Here is a 27,622-nt window from a genome sequence, read left to right on the forward strand (position 1 = left end):
CAGCCCCTGGTACCCTGCTAAATCCCAACACTCTCTCTGAGTTCTATCTTTAACATTTACAAAGTAGACTGACCTTAATGTCCCTAAAATCTGTAATACAAAGCCAAGTGCCAGATATCTGAAGCTTAGAAGTAGCTAACCAAAGTTACCTGGCTCTTCCCTAACCTCTGAGGCTTGATGTCAAAACTTTATGTCCTTGCTCTTGTGAAAACCTTTATTATATTTTTTGCAACTATGGAAGTGAGTCAAGAGTTCTTTTTGAAAATAGACTTCAAGTGAGAGACACTGTTTGTTGACATGTTGCCAAAGAAGGCAAGCTGGGATCTGTGTTTTGCACAGGAAACCAAAGGGTTGCCTCAGAAACAGGATTCCAGAAAAGCCTTGGTACAACCTGACCAGCCTGTGCTTTTAAATGTGGACAAGTGGATCGTACCTTTGATTGCCAGGGGAGGCTATGTAGGTGCAGTGAGTCTCCTGGGTACCATCTTCCTGAAAGTCACCCAGCACGCCACTCTTTCAGCCTGAGAAATGAAGTGGCCACAGTGTATGGTGATCAGAAAGGATGAAGAACATCAGAAAATGAAGGGGCACCAAGAAGCAAGGGAATCAGCCTCTGCTTGTGATGATGGGGCACTGCCCAGAGCAGCTTGCTCTCTGTGTGCAAGCGGCCAACTCTGGCATGTAGAGGGAGGTCTTCCTGACAATCCTCAGTGATACCTGGGAAGGATTATTCTCTCTTTCTCCTCATAGGAGAAATGTCAAGGCTTCATAGACTGGCTTTCTTCACAGCTTTGACCCTACTGTGCTCTGTCATCTTGCCTATTCCTCCAATCCCTTCCTTTGTATTTAAGCAAAAGCAAAAGAAAGACCCTAAATAAAACTTAGATCCAAACGAAGCCTACTTGGTGGAGATATTCCATTTCTACCGGAAGCAGAACACCATTGCTGGCTTCCAGGGTCCGTTGCTGTGGTGCCACTGCCGTAAAGGCAAGAGAAGGATTGCTGTCTCATTTCTGTAGCATTCAGGAGATCTTTGCAGGAGCAGAGGTGAGGAAGGGGGCTACTGGTTCAGGGAATTAGAGCCAACATGGTCCATTCCTCTGTGGTGTTATCAATCACATCTTGGACACGTTGGTTATGGCAGCTCCCCTGTCCAGAAGCTGCCCTGCAGGCTCATGTGACCTCTTTCGGTGACTGGGCAGGAAGGAGAGAGCTCCCTTTGATCTGCGGACAGTAGCAAGAAAGTCAAGGCATTTAACAGCCTTCCTGCCTTCCTTGCCCAGCTGATTGTTTGGACAGCCCCAAGGAAAAAGTCCCCTGTCTGCCTCGGATATCCAGATCCCTCCACAGAGCATAGTTTAGAAAGGAGAAGTAGAGACTGTGCCATCCCATGGAGGACTTTGAGGTCTTCCTGCACAGGAACATATGTGGGACTGAGATCTGAGCAGATGGTTTTCTCAAAGAGAGGGATGGAAGACAGAGAGGCCAGAGTTCATCCCATAGTCATCCCACTGGTGACAGACATCTGCAGACAGGAAGGAGCCACACTCACCGTGGAGATATCCAGTCCTATTTACCTCAGAATGCTTGAGTGAACCTACACACATGCATTTTGAAAATCAAGAGGTGGCCTTGGAGGACTAGCTGTTTTCTACTAATTCTTCAGAAAAGAGGAATTAAGGAACTTTGAATGGAGCAGGCAATGTCTCTTTAAGTCATATTCTGCTTCCCTGTAGTGCAATATACTTTGATGGGTTAAAATACAGCTCAACTCAAACACAGCACTGCCTTGGTGCTGAATGCTGTAAAATTCAACTATTCCTCCCTGGTATTTAATTATGTGCTACAGTATTTCAGGATGTAGACATCTCCCAGACATTGGGCTGTGTTTTATGCACTGTCAGGGTGAACTTTGATATATACAAGTGTGTAAGACCTTTTTCTGGTCTTTATATATTATAATATTTTTAAAAACTTGGCTGCCTTGCTCCCAAGCTCAATTTTATTAGAAATAAATATCAAAGCTACATAAGTATGAATACCCAAAATGATCCCAAACAAACAAACATTGTTTTATGAGACTTGGGAGATGGCCCAGTGGGCAAGAACTCTGCTACACAATCATGAGGACCCAATTTCAGAACCCTACACACCCAGATACAAGCCTGTAACACACCAGCAGTGTTGGAAGTGAAGTGTGTGTATGCAAAAAAAAAAAAAAAAAAAAAGTCTCTGCAGCTTTCTGGTCAACCAGTCTAGCTGAGCTGAGCTCTGGGTTCAGTGAAAGATCTTGATTCAGTGATAAGTTTGAAAATGAGATACACACACATACATACATATACAAACACATACAATACACACGCATACAACACACACATACAATACACACATACAATACATACAATAAGATATAAAATAAACACATACAATACACACATACAAACATACACACACATACACACACATATACACACATACACACACACATACACACCCCCACAAAAAATAAAATTGTTTTATGAAAAGCCCTTGTTGCCTTCATGTTACGATTACATTTCTTCTGGTATATTCTGTTATTGAAGATATTTGTTGAGGGGAGTTTGTTTTCATTCGGAAACCCACATGCAAAAGAGACACCCTCATTTATACACAATGCTTTTACCTCTTCTAACAGCGGCCAGGGGCTCTCGTGTGTTTGCATCTTGAAAATAAATGTGCATAGCTACAAATGCCAATCCTCTTAACAAGACTAACTTTGTCATTTAATAAGGGAGATTATTCCGTAGATTTAAAACCAGTTAACACATTTAAAACTTGATAAGACAAGGCAATCCTCCTATGTTTCCTGTTCTCCAGTGATTAAAGCAAGTCGCAGGCTGGGCTAGGGGAGCTTTTCCATGGTACAGAGTAATGCCGTGAATGTTTCTTCTGGTAATGCAATTAGGAAATATTGGCCCCAGTTAATGTAACTTAAACAAAACATGTTGTCCTCCCCAAACTTGTTCAAGTTGTTAAACAGGCAAAGCCTTGTCCAAAAAAGTTAAAAAACAGGGGCATATAGTGTTTCCATGGAAACTCTGTTAAAATACTGATTTGTGGATATGATCATAATCAGGCCCATAATCTAATATGACTGAATTAAATGAAAAAGAATCTCAGTTATGAAGTAAGCCCCCTGTGTAAGAGCATTCTTACACATACAGAAACACATGGGTCCTCACAGACACTCTCCGCAGACTCCTCGGGGCGGCGTCCAGCAGCAAGACTGCAGTGCTGGCTGGCGTTTCTTCTCCCGCCTCCATTCATTATTTCTCGTTTTTATAGAGCGGGGATTATGTGGGGGAGCAGTAAATAAAGTCTTGATGACATTTGGGGTTTTCAATATCTAGCATTACTCCACACACACACAATGCCCCATATTGTTCTCATTGTCTTTTGTGACAAGAGCAGATAACCCATAATATTTAACGGCTTGTGGGACAGTACAAGGTCAAATTTTATGAAGGCCATAACTTCTTCCTGCTAATGGAATCTTGGTGGAACGCTATGAGGTATCAGATGCTTGCCTTTGACCTCTATAGGAGTGGATGCTGGGCCAAGGACAGGGGTTAAGACAGAGGCTTCAAGGTCATACATTTGACCCTTCCCTGCCTTAGAGTTCTGCAACTCTGTTTGAGCCTGTCAAGGTATCAAGGCTGCAGTGAGGATGGGACCTGTTCCCATCTGAGACATACTTCAAAGGCAGACATCCCTCAGCATCTCACTAGATGGCTTCGGAGATTGTCCCACTCAGCTACAATCACAGGTGGTACTCATGGGATTTGTTTCTTTGGCAAAAGTGCATCTTTGGTTAAGTACAAGCCTCAGGCAGAGTGTACCAAGTGACTGTTCTCTAGAGCAAGACAATTGTTTATAGCTTAGTCCTGGCTTTCCAGAACATGTGTTGGAAGACTTCACACTAGCTGAGAACCATTTTCTGGGCAGGTAAAGTCAGAGGAAGCTCAGAACTGCAGACTGTTACACAGGGGACAGTGACCAGTGTTCCCATGGAATCTTCCATTAGCCCTCCACTGTAGCTACACACCTGCAGATTCGAGCACAAAGATACAAATCGCAAAGAAGGCTGCAAGCTTTTACCTCCCGATGTTCCTCTTTCTAACTGACTTCCTCTCATTGCCAATCCATGAGAGTGGTTTTCAAAGCTTAATAAAACGAACCTAGCTTACAGAAAGAGCAGGCAGGCCCTGGCCCCTCCACTCCTACCGTGAGGCTCTTTCTAAAGGCAACTGCTTTCAGCTTTCTCTGCTGTGCTTTTCTCGCTGGCCAGTGGACATGGCTGCGCTCTAGTTAATTTTAGGTGCTGGTTATTATTTCCTTAATTTATAGTGGCTTAAAATTCTCTTCACACCAGCTCTCCCTGTCATTTCCCTAGTGCATGAACAGTTAGTTAGCTTACTTCTTTCTTTCCACTTATCAGAGTGTGGTTATAGTATAAAATAGTCTTAGCTATGTATATTCCTTGTGTGAAATAATGGCTATTGTGTGTTTCTTTTTATATTTTCCTCCTGCTATGAAAAATCCCCTTGTCCCTTTACTTGCTTAGTTTTTCTCCCACCTATTACGAACTCCCCTTAGTCTGTGTTTTGCCAGCTACCATAAAAGCCTATTTGTACTTTTTGCTGTTTTTGAAATAGAGGCTGGGGTTGGAGAGGTGGCCCAGAGGTTAAGAGCACTGCCTGCTCTTCCAGAGGTCCTGAGTTCAATTCCCAGCACCCACATGGTGGCTCATAACCATCTGTAATGAGATCTGGCACTGTCTCCTGGGAAGTGTATATATAATAAGTAAACAGTTTTGTGGGTTTTTTTGTAAAAAAAAAAAAAAGCTCTCTGTGTGATTCTGGATGTCCTATGTCCTGGAACTCTCTATGTAGATCAGGCTGTCCCTAAACTTTAGGCAGTCCTCCTTTCTCTGTTTCTCAGACATTAGAATTAGTGCTTTGTACCCTTACTTCTGGGTCTATTAGTGTATTCTGCCCGTCTACTAGTTCTGCCTGTCTCCATGCCATGAAGACCGTTTTCCCATCGCACCCTCTCTTGTCCTTGTTGCTTTCTAGGCCAGCTGGGCTACTGGCTTCCTGAGACCACTCCTCACTAATTTCCCCTATCATGTCTCCTCCGTCCTAAACCCACGTCTTTCTTCCTCCTGATATCATTGCTTATTTCACTAATAAATATTCTCAGAGTTTTCTAAGACTGGGGAGGCTGTTTTCCTCGATGCTTTCAACTTTGAACGTGCCTTGCTTCTATTGATTTCTTTGATAATCATTTGACTAGGGGTAGACTTCTGAGTTAGAAATATTGTCTCAGAATCTGTAGGCATTGTTCCACTTCCTTGTGATTCTAGGCGGTCTGTAAAATATGAGGCCAGTCTATTTTTCAGATCCTTTGATATGACCAGGTTTTTATACCTTAAATGTTTACCTGGATGTACCCATTGACTGGTGTTTAGAATACTTCCTAATTTATAATACCGAGTTTCTTGCTAGCTTTTTGAATAAGAAATGTATAACCTTCAATCACAAGTATTTTTTTTATTTATTTTTCAGCTCTTTTTGTTTTCCTTTATGTGAGTTTTTCCTTCTTCCCAGATACATCTTCCTACTCTTAAATTAATTTGTATTTTGATTCTTTTATCTTAAATTGAGAAGATTTCTTTTATTTTGTTCTTTTATTTTTTTAAATAGTAGCTTGTTCTTGTTTCTGGGACAGGCTGCCTCTCTAAGCATATTGACTCTAGTTAGAGGGTTTGTTTTGTTCTTGCTGTCTGCACTATTAATTCCAGCTCATTTCCTTTTATGTAAGTTTTATCTTTGTCATAACGAAGGGCCTCAACATACATGTGCTGCCGAGCTGCCTCATTCTGACACTGAAACACTCACATACTGACTGAGAGGTTATGCTGGGTGCTCCGGGGCCTGGGGTGGCCCATCCTGGTCTCTAACTCTAGGGCTTATTTGGGGAATATGAGGCTAGGAATTCTCATCCATTAGGATGCCAGAATTTGTTTTCCAGTCTGGCCCTTTACTCCCGCCTCTTCTAGACAGGCACACTTTCAGGACCATCTACCCTGGCATTTGTGGTATGGGAAACAGGACTGCTAAGGTTCCCCCTCCACCTATCTACATCAGGGACGCGAATTCTCAATGGATCTGTGTCTGGAAGCCATGACTCTGCACCTCGGGTCGCATTCTCCCATCCGCCTAAGCTGTAGCTGTGAGGGCCTCCCTACCGTTCCTCTGGAGCCCCTCACCTTTTCTCCTAGCTTCCGGTCCACGGATGGTGGGATCTCACAGGAACATAAAGGCGCTTGCAGCACATGGAAGAGCTACTTTACCCACAAGCCAGTAGGCAACAAGGCAAAGCTGGAGAAATCTTGGCGGCATGACGGGGGAGAGACAGCAGCTAAAATGGGGGGGGGGGGGACCTGGCTCTTTCCCCACCCACACTCCGTACATTGTCCTTTACTCACCCATGTAACCCTTTCCAACACCAGGAAAACATGTCCCTCATCCATTCTTAGTTCCCTCGATTCTAAGATAAAGAGAAGGCACTTCATGTTTAAGTGCGTCTCCTAAAAGCTTCTGGTTCTAAAGCCGTCCTCCTGAGGAGCATAGCCCTTGTTGTGGATGGGAAGGCGTTGCCCATTAAGGCTTACCCTGCAGTCGGTGCTTCAGATTAAAAGCCACTGCCCTGTGATCCTCAGGAGTTTGAGGCTCCCTTTTCGCGCTCACATATTCTGTAGTACGTATACGTCTTTCCAACCAGTCACAGAGATCATTGGCTGCTTAGTGTCTGCGCCTCTTAACGGAATCGAAGCCCCAGGAGCAGGGTAAGCTGTCACACCTTCCCAGGGACCCCAGCTCAGAAGGTCCTCGTTTGTAAGAGAGTGGTAATAGAGACAGGAGAGCAACGGGTAGATGTGATGAGGTAACCACCAAGAACTGATGAACGGGGCCTCTTAGGAATAGTTCTTCTGCGGGTTTGGGGAACTGAGAAGAAGATGTGACAGGATGGTAAAGGATTCTTATCCAAGTAGATGCCACATGATGGGGATGGCGCATCTTTGTGGGAGTGGCAGGGAACACGTGTTTTTCCCCTCATTGCAAAAGTGCCCTGCTTGCTCTCCTCCCTGCTAGATGAAGGGTAACTCTTCCTTCTTTCCATAAACACTTGAAACACAGGAAGACATAAAAAGCAAGAAACGCAGTGTGGGAAGTGGTGGTTGTTTACTGTTTGGTCTCTGGCTGAGATCTATCTGGGGGGCACAGAGTTCCCAAGCTAGAGATCTTTATCTGCAGCCCCAGGACTCTGGAGACAGACGCGGATAAGCAGCATGAAAAATGAGCTGCCTGTGACCAGAGTCCATCTCTCACAACTAGTTACCTGGACAGCCTGAGGGAGGGAACTACGCCGGGCTCTTGGCCGCTCTGAGATGTAACCATTTAAGGAGGATTGAAGTGGCCTGTTATTGGAGCGGCTGGTGAGAGACAGTGGGATGAGCCAATGAGCTAGCATTCTTAGAGCACTTCCTGGATCTCGGAACATGCACTGGGTTTGGGAGAGGAGATTACTGACTCTGGCAGACTGAAGGGTCCTCATTATTCTTTTCTGGAACCCCTGAAGGAAAGTGATCTTGCATTCTGAGAAAATGCTATAATACCAAAGATAACCATTCCTGCCTGGGCTTTTACTGTGTGCCAGACACTCGGCTTGATCTCACTTTATCATCTTAGCTTTAAAACTGAGCCGAGGGATATTAAATAACTTGCCCAAATTCCTTCCGTGGCCGGTAAGTGGGAAGGCTGGACTCTGATCCTGAGCCCACAATAGCTCCGTCCTGCCTCTTGGCTTTTTCAGTAGACTCTGAAACAGGAAGGGGTGGATTCATCTTTCAAGGGTTCATGAAACCCTAAGAGAACTCAAGAGGTCCCAGAGACTGTAGCCAGACAGGGAGGAAGAAGGTCCTGGATGTGGCTGGGATCCTGCTATTGGGGACACCTATAAGACAGTAGCACAGACCCACAGCATTCTGCGTATGGGGTCTCCACGACGGCCTGGTACTGGAATCGGTTGAATTACAGTGTGGAGATAGCTGAGACCTGGCAGCATATGAAGGACTCTTTGGTGTGGTGTTACCCAATGAAAGCAAGTCCAAACTCTGTCTGTCACTCAGGCCCTGGGCCTGGACCAGATGCTCTCTCCCGTGTTTCAAGAGTGCTAATTCTGAACAGGACAGGAAATGGGGAGCTTTCACAGTCCTGAATGATGAGGGAGGTGACTACGGAAGAATTGGTACAGGTAGTTCTCAGGAACATAAATGAGAGCTCCTTTAAGCCTTCAGATCATGCATCTGCCAACACATCTGCCTGCATTGCCCCCAGAGCAGCATGGTCTCAATCTCTTTGATGCCTTCTAAAGTTTGCACTAAGCTCGCATTGGCAAGCTCTAATCTGGAGCCACGCATGGGATGGTTCTGGGAAGAAAGCCTGGCCTCTCTTCTTCAATGCAGGCAGACCACCTATGGAGAAGAAGGTGGTAAGGTCCGCTTGGATACCACCCACCAAGTGTTCTATACCTTCCTGTGACCACCAGTTACAAAAGCGTTTATCCTTGCTCCTCCATGACTTCCTTGCCTAGGAAAATAAATAGGACCCTTTGAATCTGGAAAAGCCTAGGTGTGTTTTGGATTGGGGGTGACTCGTGAAAGTCACGAAAGCAAGTGGTCCCTTAATGCGCCACCTCATTATCTACCTTTTGAAAAAGTGGTAGATTTCTGGTCATTTCTGGTGTTTTCCCCTGCATGTATATTTGTGTGAGGGTGTCAGGTCCTCTGGAACTGGAGTTACAGACAGTTGTGATCTGCCATGTGAGTGCTGGGTCCTTTGGAAGAGCAGCCAATGCTCTTAACTGCTGAGCCACATCTCCAGCCCATTTGCGTCTTTATTTTTTTTTTTTTAAGATTCATTTGCTTTTATTTTATGGATATGGGTGCCTTGCCTGCGTGTGTGTCTTTGCATCGTATGAGTGCCTGGTTCCCATGGAGGCCAAAAGAGGGCTTTAGATCTCATGGAACTGGAGTGACAGATAGTTGTGAGTTACCGGGTTAGTGTTGGGAATCAAACCTGGTCCTCTGAAATAGCAACAAGTGCTCTTAACTACTGAGCATCTATCTAGTCAAATGATAGTCGTCTTCACTAAGTTACGTGCAGCAGAGAAAGACTCCGTGTATATCATGCTGGTGGATGCAAAGGCACAGTGTTCCTGGCAAGGGTTGTGCCATCTGAAACATTGTGTGCTCAGCCAACTTGGTCCACTGATGGTGCTCTGTACATGGAGGATACTGAGGCTGCCTGGGAAGGTGCTCCAACATGCACAGATGATATTTGCCATGAAGTAGGAAAGGCAGCGTGCATGGCATAAACCTGCCTCCCATACCACACTTGTCTTCAGCTGTACCTTTGCCCTTCTCGTTTGAGGAGAAGCCACCGTCTAGACCACAGCTGAGTGTTTCAGAATGCTCTCCACTGAAGACAACAGAAACCAAGTTCAAATTAGCTTAAGCAAGTATCAGTACAGAAAAGGTAGTAATTATTTGGGATCTGAAGTAGGTGGATGCTGTTTCCCATAACTAAAACAAAACCCCAAAGTTTTATCTAGTTTCCAGTTCATTTGGATCTAGAGCACAGCAGAAGTCACCGAGGTTCCCTGTCTCTTGTTTCCCTTTCCCATGTGTCGGTTTTGTTCTCAGAAGACCCTCCTTATCCAGTGCTTCCCTTGGACCAACTCGGCAAAAGTCAGTTTCAGCTGAGATTCCAAGAGCTGGTTCTCATCAGCATATCTCAGGCCAGTACCTATCGGGACAGAAGAAGGAAGGATGAATCCCTGTGTCTCGGGGATAAAGAATCGAGTCTACAATAGAACTCATGAACTGAAACTATAGGCGTATCATTTTCCCAAAGGAAATGGTGGGGTGTCCATAAGAATGAAGGGGTTCTCTGCCCTTCAAATAAAAGATTATATGTTTCCAGACAGCAATGTGCTATATGCTCTTCCTGTCCAGCTAGAGTTGGGGCTATCGCTGGAATCTTTCCGGCAAGCTGCTGACCTCTGCATACCACTAGCGGGCTGGCTTATGAAATAAGTAGTCTGGGATCAATGGCACATTCCAGCTTTCGGCTTTACTCATGACCCATCTATTCCACAGCTACATGGACTGCCCTAGGGTTAGTGTCCTTTGTCACCATCCTCAGTATGTAAGTTGGTTGTTTCCAACCTGATTATGCTGCACACTTACAAACAGCCATTCTACAAACCTCCCGCTGTGGTTTAACCAAGACCTCAGAAAATTCCGGCACTAGTTCGGAGGGCCACACTCCAAAGCAGGGAATATGATCTGCGCTGTAGATGACTCTGGCCTGTGGACAGTCTCCTGGGTGGAGGATTCCTTTTGCTCAGTGGAGACGGCCCCCACCAAGCTCCTCTGGCGTGTGTACTCTGGGTAGAAGTAATTATTTTTATGAGGCATTATTCATGTCTAGTCTACCCGAGGGCCACCCCAAATTGTGTTTCTCTAGCTATTAAAGGCTTTATCAGGCACGCAGAGTCTCCAGCGGCTTCCTCTAGGGGAAAGAGCAGAATTCCTCTTGAAGTCTACCAACCTCCAAGGGCAATTTGCTGCCCGTTTCGGGGCTAAGCTGAGAGGTTGGCACCTGAAAAAAGGACAGAATCTTTCTCTTTCAAGAGAAGCTGGAAGATGGGAGTAGGGAGTGCGAATGAGGCACCAGGGGTGTTTCTACACTGCGGCTGGACTTCCTTTCTTGTCTTGTTGTGAGCTGGCAGATTTTAACATGCTGAAGCAATGTTTGTCAGATTTCTCAAATTTTGAATGTGGCTTTGACCCAAATGAATGTAGATGTTGTTTTAGCACTAGGAGAGATTCTTTTTAATGTACAGATGTAACCACTACAAAGGCCCCTTTTGATCTACTGGAGGTTCTGGTCCTCGCTAGCTCCTTTGCTCTCAGTCCCCCTCCTCATTTTAGGGAACTGGTGGATGCCACAAAACTGGAAAACATGCCCCATCTCCTAATGCAATGACCAAAGTACTGACAATAATGATAAAGACGCTTTTTGAAAGAAAGAGTTTGCAAGGCTCTGTACCCTTCTTCAGCCTGCCAGTCATTCAGAGGCAAAGCCGTCTGATAGGGTCAAATGTGTCACAGCAGGACTGAACTCTTCAGCTCTCTATTGTGATGTAGCCCCTATGGAAGGGGGTACCCTCACTATTCTGGTGTTCTTTAAGCACAAAAGGCCCCTCTGTACTCCTGTTCAGCTCTTAAATGAGAGAGTTATCATCACCTGAGCTCTGCCCCAGGCACCAACGTCTTAGACCTTGATGAGAATCAAGAGAAATGAAAGAGAAGCACAAAAGAAACATGCAAGCATACAAGGTTTGCTGAAGCCAAGCTTATTCTTCAAACCAGGACCAGCAGAGGCGAGCCACAGGCAAGGAGTGAGGGCAGAGAATAAGGATGCACACTGGGTGCAGTGGTAGAGAGGAGGCTGAAGTCAGGGAAGTTCCCGATCCTATCCCACTCAGTATCCTGCCCTTCTTTTAATATGAAATGTATTGGCTAAATTTCAAGATGAAATTAATATAAAATATAACTACTTTCCAATATGCCACCAAAAATAATCTACAAAATGTCCCAAGGGTATTATCTTTGTAAGATATAAAGATGATAACTTATAGTGTTTGTTTTAAAATGTAAATATCTTAAACTCTATAACAGGAGAAGGCAGAACGGAGTAAGCAGAAGCCACTCCTCCACTCTGAGGTCGAAGCTCTATACCACAACGACTGCTCTGTGTCCCTCACACCCTTGAGAGTAAACCTGTGCGGAGATAAAGAAAAGTAGACCTGGTTCTTGCTCACACACAGGGCCATGGCTAAACTTCTAAAGATACCTTGTTCCTGTTTGTGAATAAGAGCTGATTCAAGGCTCAGATCTGGATCCTGTTTCCAAGTACTTCCACCCCAGGCAGTGCGCTTGAGGCCACCAGGCACATCGAATCATTTATGATGAGAAATTGACCCGTGGATTGTGGGACATTTAGACACTAACAATCAGAACATCACCACAGAGTTCCAAAACAGCTTCCTAGGGCGTGATGCAAACCCTGCTATGGACCAAAGGAATTGGAGAAAATGAGTAGCTAACTTAAGAATCAGGTTCATGGCTCAGTTCCTAGTTCCACCAAGTCCAAGAACCTTCAGGGCTCTGATTAAGTCACTCAGTGGTCTATCTTTTGTGTGTGTGTGTGCATGTGTGCATGTGTGTGTCTCTGTGCGTATTCATGTGTATACCTTGTGTGTATATGTTCATGTGGGTATGTGCACATGTATGACATCAAGTCTTCTCCCTTTACTCCTCTTGCTTTTTGTTTTGAGATAGAATCTTTCACTAAACCTGAAGCTCACTGATGGGCTAGACTTGCTAGCCAGTGAGCTCTGGATTCTCTTTTCCACCATCCAGCACTAGGGGTTGCAGACATGACTTCTGTGCCCAGCTAGGGACTCGAGTCTTCATGTGTTATCAAATGAGACATCTCCCAAGCCCTCAACTTTTCTTTAACACGAAGAAACTATTTACTCCCTTGAAGATTGCCAAACAGTTAAGTATGATGATCCAGTCAGTCCTGACTTGCCCATGGTGGATACCTGGTAAATGCTCTTTCCTGTGTCATGGGGACTAGTGCTTTCTTAGCTCTTGTACCTGTGTGTCCAGGACCACGTCTCCCTAAGAAGCCTTCCAGATGGGAAACATCAAGTGTCCATCTGCAAGTTCAACCCTTAAGAGACTTGCATGTTCTCAATTGAAAAGAGTGGTAAGATCAATGTCTACCCATGGAGACTCTAGGGCAGTGGCTCTCAGTCTTCCTAATGCTGCGACCTTTTAACATATTCCTCATGGTGTGGTGACCCCAACCATAAAGTTATTTTTGCTGCTACTCCATAACTGTAATTTTGCTACTGTTATCATCATATAAATATCTGATATGCAGGATATCTGATATGCAACCCCTGGGAAAGGGTTATTAATTCAAGGTGGGTCACAACCACAGGTTGAGAAACACTGCTTTAAGTCTTACAAACTCTCAATACTGTCTCCTCGTGTACTACCACAAGGAAACCAATAAAGATGGGAACTAGGAAAGTAGCAATGGGAGGGGAATATAATCAAGGCACATGTTATGTTGTGTACATGAAATTCCCAGATAATTAGTAAAAAAAAAAAGTTATTAAAAAGAAGAAAGAGCTAAAAGTGCAGAGCATAGGGACTTTGTAAGATTGTTCTACTTCCCCTCTCCTGGGACATTCAGGGCTGCTTGGAAAGCATTGGACACAGCTGAGGCTCTCTTACACAGTGATAGGAAAGCGGTGCGAGTCATTACCCAGGTCTCTGAGAAAGCTCCATTCTCTCCAAACCACCTCTTAGCATACTTGGATAACTTTAATTCTTTCTCTTTTGAAGGTTTGTTGTACCCAGGAAAAGGTCTAGTTTCCATGGAAACAGCAGCAGAAGTGTGCATGGTTTAAGCTGTTGGTTTGTGGTCCAGCAGTGAGAATGTGCCTATGCTGCCTCTGCAGCCTACCGGTGTCACAGTATGTTAGGGACTGGAAGCTCTGAGCCACAGCCCTTGGGTCACTTTCAGATGATAGAAAGGACATGGGAAAGGGCCTAGGATTTGTCTGCTTCCTCCTCTGAGGTCACCCACTGTAGTTAAGTACTCCATGGCTTGTACTTTTATGCCATGAGCAAGTAATGAGCATGAATTTTAGTGCTTATCTTTCAAGTGTATTTTCAATGCAGCTCTGCCTGAACTCTGTTTAACTTCCATCTGAAGCATCTAGATGGATATGAACTCTCGGTGAATTGAGTCTCTCTCTTCCCTTTCTTCCAAGGCTTGCCCAGCACTATAGGGGAAGAGAGCTCTGTAATCACCTAATCAATGTAATCATGAGGACGTTTCCCAAGTCACCCAGGTCCATCTAGTGTTCTGTCATCAGTCCATACACAGGTCGGGGCCATTGCCCCCTCCTTCCAGGGACAGTCACCCTGGAATTGTTTGACCGTTCTGGGGCCTTGTCGTGACAAGCCTGCTAGGGAGGGGCCCTCGTCCTGCTGAGTTGTCTGTGTGGGCACTCTGGGATACTGTCTCCTGTCCAGCAATTGCAAGGACGGCGGAGAGGAAGCCCAGGAATTCTGTTGCCTTCCAGCACTGATAAATGATTGTGAGTTAAGAGCGCTCGCCTCTACTCCGGAAGCACCATCTTGAGGTAGGAAGTAGACACAGCATGGCACACATCTGTCCTTCAAGGCCTCAGAGTTCTCGGAGTTCTTCCTTTTCAGTCCTAGTTACCGTTCTTGCCCAGCAATCTCAGCAGGAACTGGAGGTTGGGTAGGGAATACCCGAGATCCCAGTAGCTTCTCCATTTTCTCTCCTGTCCTGAGGTTGCTTAGGGCCTCAGCTTTAAAGACTCAAAACCCCAGATTTTGTTCCTAGCCTCTGAGTTTCTCTGTGTCTTCCCTTCCCGGAGGCCAGAAGCCTGGAATGCTTTAGTTGAGGGAATGGAGAAGAGCCAGGGGGTGCCAGGAAAGTCTGTGAAGAAGAATGCTGGTAACAACTGTGTTTCCAGCTCTTAGCCCCGAAGAAAGCGCGAAAGGAAGCCGATTAACTGCCTCATGGCTGGATTGCCCTATGTTTGAGTATTCCTTCATCGATTCTGCTTTTATTTAAAATCTTCTGAGCCCCCCCTTAAAAAGGGAGTCCTTTTTGGCATGGAAAAAAAGATTGGAGTTGAGGGACACAGACCTCCTACTCATTCCTAAGGGCTCTGTCTGTTGAGCCCTTAGGTGTAGTCCTTGCTTACAAGGGTTCAAACTTCCCTGTCAATCAAAAGTGAAGGCCCATCGTTGCCCCACAGCCCACCTCAAGAGACCTTCCCAATACAGACCGTTGAAGGAACCCTAAAGAAAGTCCTTCAAACTTCCAAGTGTGTGCTTGGGAGCAATCTCTTAATAACAGGAGATGGCTTTTTCAGCCTCTGCATCTGCCTGATTAAACTAAGGGACAAAACTAGTATCCATCACTCCAGGGTTGGTTCCCAAACATCCAAGGTCCTGAGATTCCAGGAAGTTTGGGAAAGGATGCTTGATTACTCCAGAGCCCTGCCTGCCCTTCTTGTTAATGTATCTGGGTTCCTTCCTCCCTCCTGACTCGGGCGCCTTGTGTGCAGCTGTTCTGGGAGGGTCTGTTGTAGCTGGACACATCTGCCACCCAGGTGTTTGACTTTGGAGAGTCGAGATGGCCAGAGGGAAGCAGGCCCAGCTCATACATACATGCTGTTCCTTTGGCTGAATGCAGTGGAGTCATCCTTTCCATGGTAAAATGAACTGGTGATTCTGGATAAAGATAGAAAAGGATGGTCTTGTTGACCCACCACCAAGAAGGCAATTCTGCTGATGACAGGCTAGCTCCAGAATGATCACCAGCTTTGTTTGCACTTCCTTATTAAATCCTGTCCATGTCTTGTAAAAATTAGGGACATTCAACTTCATCACTTGCGTCAACACACGGATGGATAGTTCTCCAAAGCCCCATTCCCTTTGACAGCGTAAGATTTTGCATCTGACCTAAAATGCTCTCTCCGTCTCCCTTATCCCTGCTTACTGCATTCTTGTGAATTTCCACTCATGACAGTGACACTGTCCCTTCAAGGAAGAGTTACATAAACTTTTGTGTACCATTGGTAGCTCTCAGAGTAATGCCAAGATCATGGCTAAGTCACAGAAGCCTTCATCAAGGCCTGAACAAGTCAAAATCAACTTGAATTTGATCAGTGCCATGAAAATTCTTGAGTCTTGAATGGAGAATGGCAAATGACTTTTGTTGAGACCTCCAATCTGCATCTTATATGACATATTCAGAAGGTACTGAGAGCATGTCAAAAATCAAAAGTCCTTATCTTTGACTTTGTTGGATGAGGAAATCAAGAATGAAGACTACATTCCTATCTATGAGTTCCAACACAACTTCCTTCTCTGATTCTTGGTCTTCTTAGAGTCTCATATGGCTGGGAATGATAGTCACTGCAGGCCTCTTGAAGTTTGCCAGTGAAGTCTCTAATACCTCTGGCTGACACCCCACACATAATAGAATGTCTAATAACAATATTAATTATTGTATTAGTTGGAGAAGAATACACACAATTAAAATCTCAGCACTCAGGGCACTGAGACAAAAGGTTAGAAGTTCAAGGCTAGTCAGTGCTCCATAGCAAGACCTTGTCTCAAAAATAAAATTCTAGTAATACTACTATTATTATGTGCTATCAACTTTTTAAAAGATTTAATGATTATGTGAATATGTATGTACATGATTTTATGTGCACCTCATGTGTGCAGGAACCTGTGGAGACCAGAACTAGATGGTTGTGAACAACCCAATGAGGGTATTGGAACCAAACTCAGGTCCCCTGAAAGCACAGAGAGTGCCCGTAACTGCTAAATCATCTCCTTGGCCCCTGTGTTTTCATATCCAGATTTATGAACTAATTTTCATTATGGGATGTCTTACAGAATACAAAAATACTATGAACAGTGAAAAAATGTTGCATGCATTAATTTATTTGGAAGTAGATGCATGCTGGAATTTACCATACTAAGTTTCTTGAGCTTTCAAGTTTATTACATGTGTTAGAGAGGACAGGAGATGGCGTAGTATCTTACCCAGCGTCAATGCCTCTGATGTTTGATAGAAAAATACAGGTGTTTCCATATCCACCACATTGGAAAACTTAGAAACAACCGCTGAACCTTGCATCCTCTTGTGTTTACCTTGCTAAAGTTCTGGCCTCCCTGACTCAGATTTTCTCCAACCACAACTTCAACCCTCAACCAGCTGGTGAGGGGAATCAAAACAATAAATGGTGTATATTCTGTAACTTAATGCTAGATCTTGACGGATGCTGTGAAGGGAATTTAACCTGGCAGAACTATTGACCATAACATCCAACTATTCTGTGGCGCCAATAGTGCAATTGTTTCTTACTAGTAATGGCAAAAGTGTCACCACTCACTTCCACAATAGAAGCAACGCTAATGCCCTTGTATCTGGAAGAAGAAGCAGATATTAAAGAGTTTGAGAATCTGATCAGGATCCCCACCAGTGTGATATTTCAAGACAAGTCAGACTTTTTGGAATCTTGGTAAAGTGATAGTTATTTAAAAATAAGCAATTTCCTCATCAAACCATATTATCCTAATAAGGACTGCTGTTTGGATATTGCAATTTGGGATATATTTTGTAAAAAAAAAATTTTTTTGACTAAACTTATCTTTCTGGATAAGAATTTCATTTTGTGAAACCACTATTTACATCATGGGTGTCACATTGATAGAGGTGTCCTTGGCTCCCAACCCTGAATTAGGTTGCAGATGCAAGCTATCTCAGCCTTCCCAGGGCTAACATTGCCCTTGAGGCCACTGAAGGTCACCTGCAGTTATGCCATGTGACCTCTGGGTGGGTTCTGGTTACCAAATTTAGCAAGTCAAAAATATTTTATCTGGCACTTCTATACATTAGTCCGGGCACAACTTCTTTTCTAAGAAGTGTAGATCTGCATATTCTGCGGCAGCAGCATCAAGAACACAGAACATCTACATAGCTTCCTCACAAGGTGCTGAGCTGAGCCGAACCCTAGAACTCCCTTTCTACCCACTGCACATGGGGTGGACCCCAAGTCACCATAGTTCCCACACATCCCTACAGGGAACCAGAGCTTGGCAGCTTTGCAATAGACCCAGGGTCCAGGGTCCCCCCCCCCCCCGGAGCTGAGTGTCTGGTCAATTCCCCTTTCCTTCTACATGCCCTGTAACATGAGCTTCACAATTGGAGGACTGAGCCATACCCCCGGCTTTGTGGCTGCCCATGAGAATATTTTTACTGTTGCTTTGTATTAAACACAGTAACAAACATTCAGCTCAGAGGTGTTTGGCAAATGTATGTGGCCTTTCTATTATGGGTTTTGAAATGTTTAGAAATTTGACCCCTGATTTTGTTATAATGTCTTTGGTGAATGTTATTAGGTGGCGACCTAATAAGAATTATTGACTAGGGACCTATAATATGGAGCTTATAATTTTCTTAATAGGCAATGATTTGTGTAGTCCCGATTAAAATACAATGAAACCCGAGGCTTAAGTGTTTTTCTCTGAAAGGGCGAAGGGATGCGAATCAACTCTTTATGCATTGCCTTGAAAACTCTGTTGAAATTATATTATTTGAAGAGTTGTGTGAGCATAAAATGATCTGACAAAAAACTTTCAATGCCAGGTCCAGCAGCCTTGGAAAGCTGGGGGAATATAGGTTTCTGCAAATGAAGTCTGGAAAATGCTTCCAGATTACCTCCGGGGTAAAGAAAAAATTATTATTCCATTCCTCAAGTCCTGTTAATTCTTTTCAACATTGATTCAGTCAAGTAATTAGAACCCAAATGGAGGAAGCATGTATAATTGTCATTTATTAGATTTTGCTAACAGTGACCGTTCCCAAGAAACTCTGACCGGAATGAGAAGTGGCCATAAAAGAGGTGTGGGAGCCGAGACACCTGGCCTTCTTCCACATGTCCCCAAGAAGTCAGTCAGGCTCAGACAGTAGGTTGAGAAAATTTCTAGATTAAAACAGACTTCCACAGCTATGTGTCTTCAAAGGAAATCCTCCACCATGGTTTTGTCAATCGAGAGATAACATGAGCCCCATCTCTCCTCCCTCCCTTTCAGCACAGACATACATCACACATCTCTTCATTATTTAAAAGCTTTACTCCACAGTACGAGAACCTTTACCTCCCACACACCGCAGGGAATGCTTCTGAAGTGAACTATGCATTTGGTAAGGGGGCTAATATTCCAAGTACCTCCTCCCCTTTTATCCTTCTGGTTCTTCATTTGGTATCAGCTAAAATATGCGGCGTGTCTGCCACTATGAGATTTTCCCCTTGTTTCTGCAATAATGCCTCCCTTTAAAGATGCGTTTCCAGACCTTCCCAAGATTCTGATGAACACAAACTGCTCTGACCTGTATTTCTCTAAAGGTTGTGACTACTTGGCCTCGCTCACTGACAGTGTTTTAAGAAAACGGTGGGTCCTTCAGCCTGACACCCAAGGGACAGTAGAGCAGCTGCCCCTCCAGACTTTGCAAGGATGCTCTGTTCTCAGTTTCACCCAAATTAGTCCCAGGATTTCGGTTGTCTTCTTCTGCCCAACATTCCATCATGTGATTCATTAAAGCCTTCACATGAAATACTTTGCAGATGAGCTATGTCATAATTCCCATTAAAGTTTTCAGTTGCTATTCCTGTGGGAAGCTCTCTCTCTGGACATCCTCAGGCCTCTGGAATAGACGTGCACTGGTGCGGTGAAGGTCAGAGTTCTCTCCTTCAACACTCCAATGCCACTAGTGGCCTTATTCCAAGACCTGGGTTTATTGTGAAATCTTCCGAAGTAGATTCCTTTTCCTTGTTAGTTCTACTTGCAATTAACTGTTTTGAAAACAAACAAAAGAAAACATTTAAACAAATGTGGCTTGGCTAACAACTATTTCGATGGACTGTTAATTAAGACAAGTTGGAACCCTAGTATGCCTGGCTTTTTTTTTTCTTTTCTCCTATCGCATAGAGCAATCTTTGTCATTGTGTACAAAGGGAGAACAATTCAGGGATACTGTCAAAGTGTGGGCTGGAACTGGATAGGAGATTCTTTAAAAAACACTTATTTATTGTGTATACAATGTTAGAAGAAGACATCAGATCTCATTATAGCTGGTTGTGAGCCACCATATTGTTGCTGGGAATTGAACTCAGAACCCATGGAAGAGCAGTCAATACTCTTAACCTCTGAGCCATCTCTTCAGTCCTGGATTTTAACCCAGCATTTGTAATAACCATCAATTTGCTTGAAAAGTCTGTCCAGCAGAGGACTGGTTTTTCTAGAGGAGAAAACCTGGGTGGACATTTGGTTCCAGAAATCAAAGTTCTACTCTCAAGAGAGGAGTGGTGTGGGAAAGGCTCCTCACCTGTTGCGTTTATTATTTTACTACACTTTCATTCTCTATAACAAAGAGATAGCTTCCAATCACGGGTTCAACTCATGGGTCAAAATCTTTGAGAAGTTTTCCATCTGTGGCAGGTGAGCACAGGGAAGCTGCAGGATATTACTCCACTTGTAAGTCAGAAAGAAATGATTATTGTCCCCAATTGTCAGTAAGTCCCAAGTCTTTTAAACTCTTGATGCCTGGATATACGGCCAGGGAGCACACAGAGCTCTGTGGTGGCCATGGCAATGATAATAACCCTCTTGGGTCCTCTGCCCTGACTCCTCTGGCCTTGCACTGAATGTGTATCATTCTAGAGGCGCCGCCGGCACCATCTGCATGGTGGAGCATTCCTCTCGGTCATCCTAAAGAGCTTGCGTGCCATGATCTTGTGAACCCTACAGAACATTTCAGTTTACAGACAGTTCGGGTTTATCATAGATGTGTTTTGTGTTTATTCTCAACATATGGTCACTAAAGGTTCATCAGTTTTGAGATAGAAGAGGATCAAAGAACCGGAAACACATTGTACCATAACGTAATCAATTCTGTGATCTCATGAGATCAGTCTAACACACGTTGTGTTTTATAGTCTTATCCTTGCCCCACGTTTTTTTCTTCCAGAAATGAGGCAGTGAGGGTCTCCTTATGGAGGAAGGAAGTAAAGTGATGTCCTTGAGGCTCAGAGCAGTAGTCTTAGAAACTGGACTCACCAACAATTCCCCAGCACCACACTTCATTATAATTCATTGGTGGTGCTGGCATTGCTTTTCTGTCTCATGGATGAGCCTTCCAAGTGCATGTGGACCTATTTTATGGCTGGAGGTACAGAGCGTGTTTAGAAACTGGGGTGTTTGTTGAAGCTTTCATGCCAGGCCTGGTGAATGCTATTTTATAAACTGGATTTGTGCTCCTAGGGGTAGATTGCACGTTGAGGCCAAGCCTGCAGAAAATGATTTCTAAATGAATACAATATGAAAATGTTATTTTATTTCTAATTTTACATGTGACATTGTTACTTGGTGAGTTTCAGATTACTCTTGAATGCATGTCTATTAACGTGATATGAGATGCAGGCATGATTTCATCTTGAGTGCATTTGAATATAATAGCACTGGAAATGTAATTTGTATTCTCAAATTTTATAAAGCAAAATAAATCAGTCTTGGGGGTGGTAGCCATATTGAGCATATTGCATTAATTTCTTGGGGGTTTTCTCAAGATAATTAACAATTTCCCCTTGCAGAACCAAGTTGAATCGTGATGGAAGACGTATCTCATCTGAACTCTCGGAGCTCTCCATACATATGCCATCCTCATTCCTTTCACCTCTAGGAAGGGATAATATGGGCAGGGCCTTCAGAGAACTTTACCTTCCATCCCTCTTGTGATTGCTGGTTACTGTACAATAGAACTTTTTGCAAAGGTGAAAATGTTCTAGATTAGTACAGTGACCTTTTGGGGTCACAAAGCTATCGCCCTCAGAAAATGTGACTCATGTAACTAAGGAGCCCAGGGATAAATTATATTCACTTTTAATTTACATAGCCACATCACCAATAGCCATCGATTTTGATAGCACAGAATCTTAGCACCAGAGGTAGCTGCCTGCACCTGTATTCAAAATGAATGGACCACAGGCATTCTAATAGCCAAGTAGTCATGAGTGGTGCTCTGTGAAGACCTCTGTCAGTCCAGGGTTGGCTCTCTTCAGTGGTGAGACAGCCCTCCACAATCGACCAGCCCTTGCTATTGTATCTTGCATCGTTTGACAACTAACCCCCTGCCTAGCACTGATTGGGCTTCTGATGGATACAGAAACAAAAAATAGAGGATGGAATTGGGTAGAGGGGGTAAAATGTTACAAGACAGGGTAAAGAGAAAAGTCTAGAAGGAAGACATTCAGGGAAGGTCTGAGTTGTATGATGTTGAGCTGGTTTGTACCCATGTCTTATTATCACAATGACAAGAGTTGCAGAAGCCATCATCTGTATAGTTCAGATCCAAAGAGATGCTTGGGCCTGAGATATTCGAGTATTTCGGGGGAATGGGCTTGGGGGTCTTCAGGATAACAATGCTCCTAACAAGTCTGATGGTTTGCTGAATTCTGAAGTCTACCCGCAAATGTTCAGCTCATCTCGGGAAGCACATTGGAAAGGATCCTGTGGAATACTGTTTGTGGGTATGTTCAGTGTTGTATGCGAAAGCAACCCATGTTCTTATAATGGAGGTTATGAGCTAGGAGCTCTGAAACATTCTAATCCCATGGAAGTGAGGAGTACCGCGGACTCCAGGAAAATATGTTCATGATTTTCTGGACTGTCTAAAAAATTTCAAACCCATGCAATGGTGTTTTTATTTTCTGAGCTCTCCTTGGGATTTGAGTTTCACCAAAGCATTTTCTGCCCTTGTTTTCCTTATTAAATTAGTAAGATCGACTTGAAGCAGAATATACTGTTAGGGCTTGAAATGTTGTTGAAAGAACCAAACAGATGGGCATGAGAAAGACCTCAGGTTCCACTTAGGTTGTGGCGGATAGTGTAAGGCGTGGGCTCGCTGAGGTAAAAATGCTTTCTCTGATAAGAGTTGAAAAGGAAAAACATGTGGAACAAAACAAAGGAAACCGAGTCATGCTTGGCCCCGTGTTTTACCCCTATTTTTTATTGTTTGGTTGTACTCTAAATCATTTCCATGCTTAAGAAATAGTAAACCCTGTGCACCTTTGGCCACAGTTTGTGCACAGTCCTGTGGCCCACTGTTTGGGCCCTTTGCCTGGCATTTGTTCTGCAAGTGTTTGAGTGGGTGTTCAAAACTCCGAAGCGGGTTCTGCTGCATCTGTACGTACCTTTAATCATACCTACAGCAAATGTCAGCGGTGGTTTTGTTGTGAAGGGCAAACAGTAAATGCTTAGGCTCTGTGGGCCATTCTGTCTCTGCTGTAATTCCTCAGCTTTAGCATTATAGGCCCAGACAGTATGTAAACAAATGACTGTTCCAATAAAACTTTATTTACAAAACATGGCTAGATTGGGCCCTGAGCTAATCCCCAGCCTACGGGGAAGTCTTCATATGCCTTGGACTAACACCCAGGTCTCTGTGCCTTCTCTTTTCAATCCTCAAAGCCTCGTGGTCTTAAAGACTCCCTGCCTTTGCTCGTGCTGTTTCCTCCATTTAGATTCCTGTTTCCTCTTGATTCCTATTTTGCCTTGAGTTAGATCTCCTTGCCATAACATGCACAGATCCCTTAGCCCACTTCATATCCTAGAATTCTTTGCTTCTGCCTATAGTGCAGCCCTTACCATGGAGCTATTTCTCAGCAGGATGCTGACAGGGTTAGTGATCTCATTTCAAGTAGCACCCAACACAGAGCTTAGCACGGTAAAGATCAGCGGGGGGGAAAAACGTCATCAACTCAACCCACCAATGTGATTATGAGTCTCTGAATCATAGAGAAGCATCCAAAAGTCTAGATGAAAACCCTGGAAGTCCAAATGTGATATAGGAGCCAACGCTATGCTGCTGGAGTTGGCATGGGGGTAGCCAACAGGAACATAGCTATGTGCAACTGGGCAGACAAGTTACCCTCAGGATCCTAGGATCTCTGGACAGTAGCCTCTTGGCGCAGAGGCGAATGAGCCAGAGGAGCGGTGTCTTGGTTAGGGCATCAAGCCTAGGGCAAGGATGCAGATCATTGGAGAGAGATCAGAGAAAGTCGGCCTGCCTGTATGATTAATGGGGCAGAGGAACTGACTCATGAGGAAAGATTAAATTGCCTTGAGGAGATGGGGTGCAGGACCAATGGAGGCAGATGATAGCAGACTCCAAGTATGTGGGATGGATAAACAGCCTGGAGGGAGCAGCTAGACTCATTAGGGAGGTGAATAAGGGGTCCTGCCAGAAGATGGGAGGGTGCTCCGAAAGGGCACCGCTGGGGAAACACAGGAGGTGGCAGGCAGTAAGACAACCCTGAATGGTTGGAAGGAGAAACACTATGGGGAGGTTGCTGTGTACTTACTGTTCAGGAATTTCTGTATTCTCATCCTATAGGATGGGAATTCTCATTGCAGCTTGTCACGCTCTTGACATTAGAGTTTCTCAGTGCCAGGGAGGGCAGCTGGCGAGCTGTAAAGAAGAAGACAGAAAGCCTCCTTGCTCCTCCTAGATACCAGTTGCCATCTCCAGCAGCAACGTTGAGGCCCTCTTCTCTGAAGTCAGTTGCTGTCAGCTCCTACCTGACTTTGGCAAAAACCACAAGTGCTTGTCCCAAGCTTTTCTGTAGTAAAGGATACAGCCCTTGGCTCTTGGTACACCTGAGCAAATCCCAGCCACGTGTTAGTATGCACCCTGCTTTAGCCTGGTAGGCATTTTGAAAGACACTTTGTATCTGAAATGCTACAAATGTCCCCCAGACTCCAAGATATTTTCCCTGGATGGGAAGCTCAACCAGGGGCCCAAGTCTGCTATTAGGTCTGTAGAGTCAGGGTGCTAAAGACTCCAGAGAAAAACTATGGCTCAATTTACATCTCTATTAAGTCTGAGCTAAGTGAACTTAACAAGGAGAGGAAGATACGCTGGCATAGGTGCTTTTCCTTAGAGCTCCCAGGGGCTTCCATTCTGTTGGGAACCAACTGTGAACAATGATTGGCTTTGAGTCCTCGTCTTTCTATGTAATTCCACCTATACTATCACCGTGAGATTCTTTTTTTTTTTTTTAACTACTTGCATTTTCTTTTGGTGTTATTGTTTAGTTTGACATTATCATCAGTGTTGAAGGAAAGATAAATAGCACACAGGCAATGTACAACATCATGGAAATCCTGGAAAGGCCATGCACACCAGGCCAGTGTACAGGATTACACTGAGTTACAGGCTACCCCAGCCTCCCCACCCCACCCCTGCCAGTCCTGCCGAATCATTCTTTGAACTCTTGTGAAGTATTATTACCATCTGATGAGATTTGGGCCCTGACCGTTTCGCTGTCTAAGTTATGCTGACGTGGCTTTCTGGGCAGACATATGACGAGCCTGTTCATGGGCTGGTTGTAAGCTTCCACCGACAGCCACTGCCTACAATTCCTTTCCTCTCAGTGTCTGCTGCTGCAGCTAGCTTTTACTATTACGTGAGAAAGGCAGAAAGATTTCTATAGACACACAGAGCTGTATATTATTCTCTTTACCTCCTGGGAAAGATGTGCACCAGGGTGTGGGCCTAGGGTCCAGTGAAGTCAAGTCACATTCCTAGAAAGTGGCTCCCTTGTAGATACCAGCCTCATGACTGCTGCCTTTCAGATGGTGTGTCTCTAAACAAACAGACAAGAAAAACAAAACAAACAAACAAACAAAAATGAACACCGTGCAGAATATATTGGGTCCCGAAAGTAACAGCCGCGAAAGGAACTAGAGATATTTAGCTTCTGGGTATCTTTTTTTTTTATGACAAATGTCATTGAGCTTGTGGTGGTGCCACAATAGATGAAATTTAGGAATGCACACTGAAGAAACACCGCTATAAAGAACACTGAGTTCAGTTTGTGACTGAGTTCTGAGTGCAGTGACTCTTGGGACTCCCTGACCTGGAAGAAGAAACGTCAGTGCTATAAGGTCATAGGTGTATGGTTCACTGTTAGTTTGTTTCTGGTATGTTTACGTCAGCTCTCGCCATGACAGATAATTTCCAATGACAAACTGAAATAGTTGTGTAAAGTGATCTCTGATGTTTTGTTTTATTTACAATCTATCCCAGCTGTAGGCATTCAGATGAAACTCGAATTCTTCCAGAGGAAGTTCTGGACTGCCAGCAGACAGGTAAGTGCTCCCTGGCATCCCGCAGCATTAGCTGCATTGTTGGTGCACAGGTGTCACTGTATCGGGAGCTGGTTCGGGCAGCACCAGATTTGTGGTGAACGTTGGTGAGATGGATTGCCGGCTCCTCAGAGTACCTTTCATTTCCATCACAGATCAGGCTGCCGGCATGTTAGATGCCACAGGTTGGGCAGAGCAGGAGACTTGCTCCCAGGGACCATTGGGATAAGGCAAAGAGGAGAGTGACTTTATAGAAAGAGTGTCTCTCTTAATATTGGGGTCTTTTGCTATTCCAGGGCAGGTTTATTCTAATCACATGTGATGCCCAGCTTGTAATTTGTGCTTCTTCTTATCATACTGTAGAAGGCCATCATATGACCTGCTTTGTTGAATCAAGCATCTGCCTTTCTGGCCCAAAGACTTCAAGGGGCTATTGCCCCTTGGGAAATCTTCCAAGGGCATTCTTTCCCCTTGCTGTGTTGTTTGAACTAAGACTCCCAGGGGTGTCTGCCCAGTATTCAACAGAAACGGAGAAATGGCAACCACTAAGTTGCTTCTACCTGCCCAGTTATAAATGGTAGAAGTATATTTCCAGCGAAAATGGAATCAGCACACAAAAAGCAAGCGAGCAATTCCATATTTAATGTGCAATATTCACAATATGGAATCAACCTAGAGACCCACCGAAGGATGGATGAATAAGGAGCTTATCATTTCTTAAATTATGATATGATAGGAAACTACAAACTAAGAACATAAACAAGAGTTTCCTTTTAAAGTCATTGAGAAATAGTCTTAAATTAAATAATGACATAATTATATCTTTTGTTACCAAAAGATCTGAGATCTTTAGGAGATATCATCAGTGTTGAATGACAACATAATTTAGAGGTGTGGAAAAGAGCCAGCCCTCCCCACATTGTGTCTTTGATACTATGATTCTGAATTGTGCGCACTCCAGAGAGTACAGCCAAGTCTCATCTAGAAACATTCCCTTAGGATGAAACTTGGTACTTACATCACAGGCCATGACCTCCATAGCTAGGCAGCAGCCGCATCAAATGCTGGGATGACCCAGTAATATGGCTCCTTGCTTCCTTCCCCCACAGTGTGCCTCCCTGGATGGCAGATGCTCCATTAGCTGCGATGATGAGGTAAGGTGGCCTCCTGGCCATGGTCCTAGCCAAAGGGGAGTGTTAAATGGTGCATTCTGACAGAAGGAATGCTGCGGTAAATAGAGCCAGGTCTGACACATCACTCTGGGCCAGCCTCCAGACACACACACACACACACACAGAGGGAGAGAGAGAGAGAAGGAGGACATTTGTTTCATCCTCCTATCCCCAATTAAATTAAACACAGTTTGGTTCTGAAAGCCAGAGAAATACATTTTAGATATTTCCTGAACTGTGGTATTGGAATGCTGGTGTTCTATTTACAGGAAGTAATATATATTACTCCCACTTAAAGATTGCATGAGAGCCTACAGTTTTGTCTCCATGCCTCATCTTCTTCCCACCATCAGAGCACTAGGTGAACTAGGTAGAGCTATTGGCTCTTTTTACAGGTAAGAAATCAAAGATGAAGCAGGCCAAGGTGGTGTAT

The 27,622-nt window shown here is 44.3% G+C and overlaps 1 protein-coding gene across 2 annotated transcripts in view; it reads left to right on the top strand.

Moving 5' to 3' along the window:
• Cacna2d3 (calcium voltage-gated channel auxiliary subunit alpha2delta 3) overlaps nucleotides 1-27,622 on the top strand; it is an 840,411-nt gene that overhangs the window by 719,626 nt on the left and 93,163 nt on the right. For both annotated transcript variants that reach the window (XM_057770101.1, XM_057770100.1), the window contains 2 exons: nucleotides 25,959-26,020; nucleotides 27,127-27,171. In XM_057770101.1, coding sequence (XP_057626084.1) covers nucleotides 25,959-26,020; nucleotides 27,127-27,171 — 107 coding nt within the window. The remainder of the gene's footprint in view (nucleotides 1-25,958; nucleotides 26,021-27,126; nucleotides 27,172-27,622) is intronic.

Source organism: Chionomys nivalis, chromosome 5 (assembly GCF_950005125.1).
Source record: "Chionomys nivalis chromosome 5, mChiNiv1.1, whole genome shotgun sequence".
Taxonomy (NCBI): Eukaryota; Metazoa; Chordata; class Mammalia; order Rodentia; family Cricetidae; genus Chionomys; species Chionomys nivalis.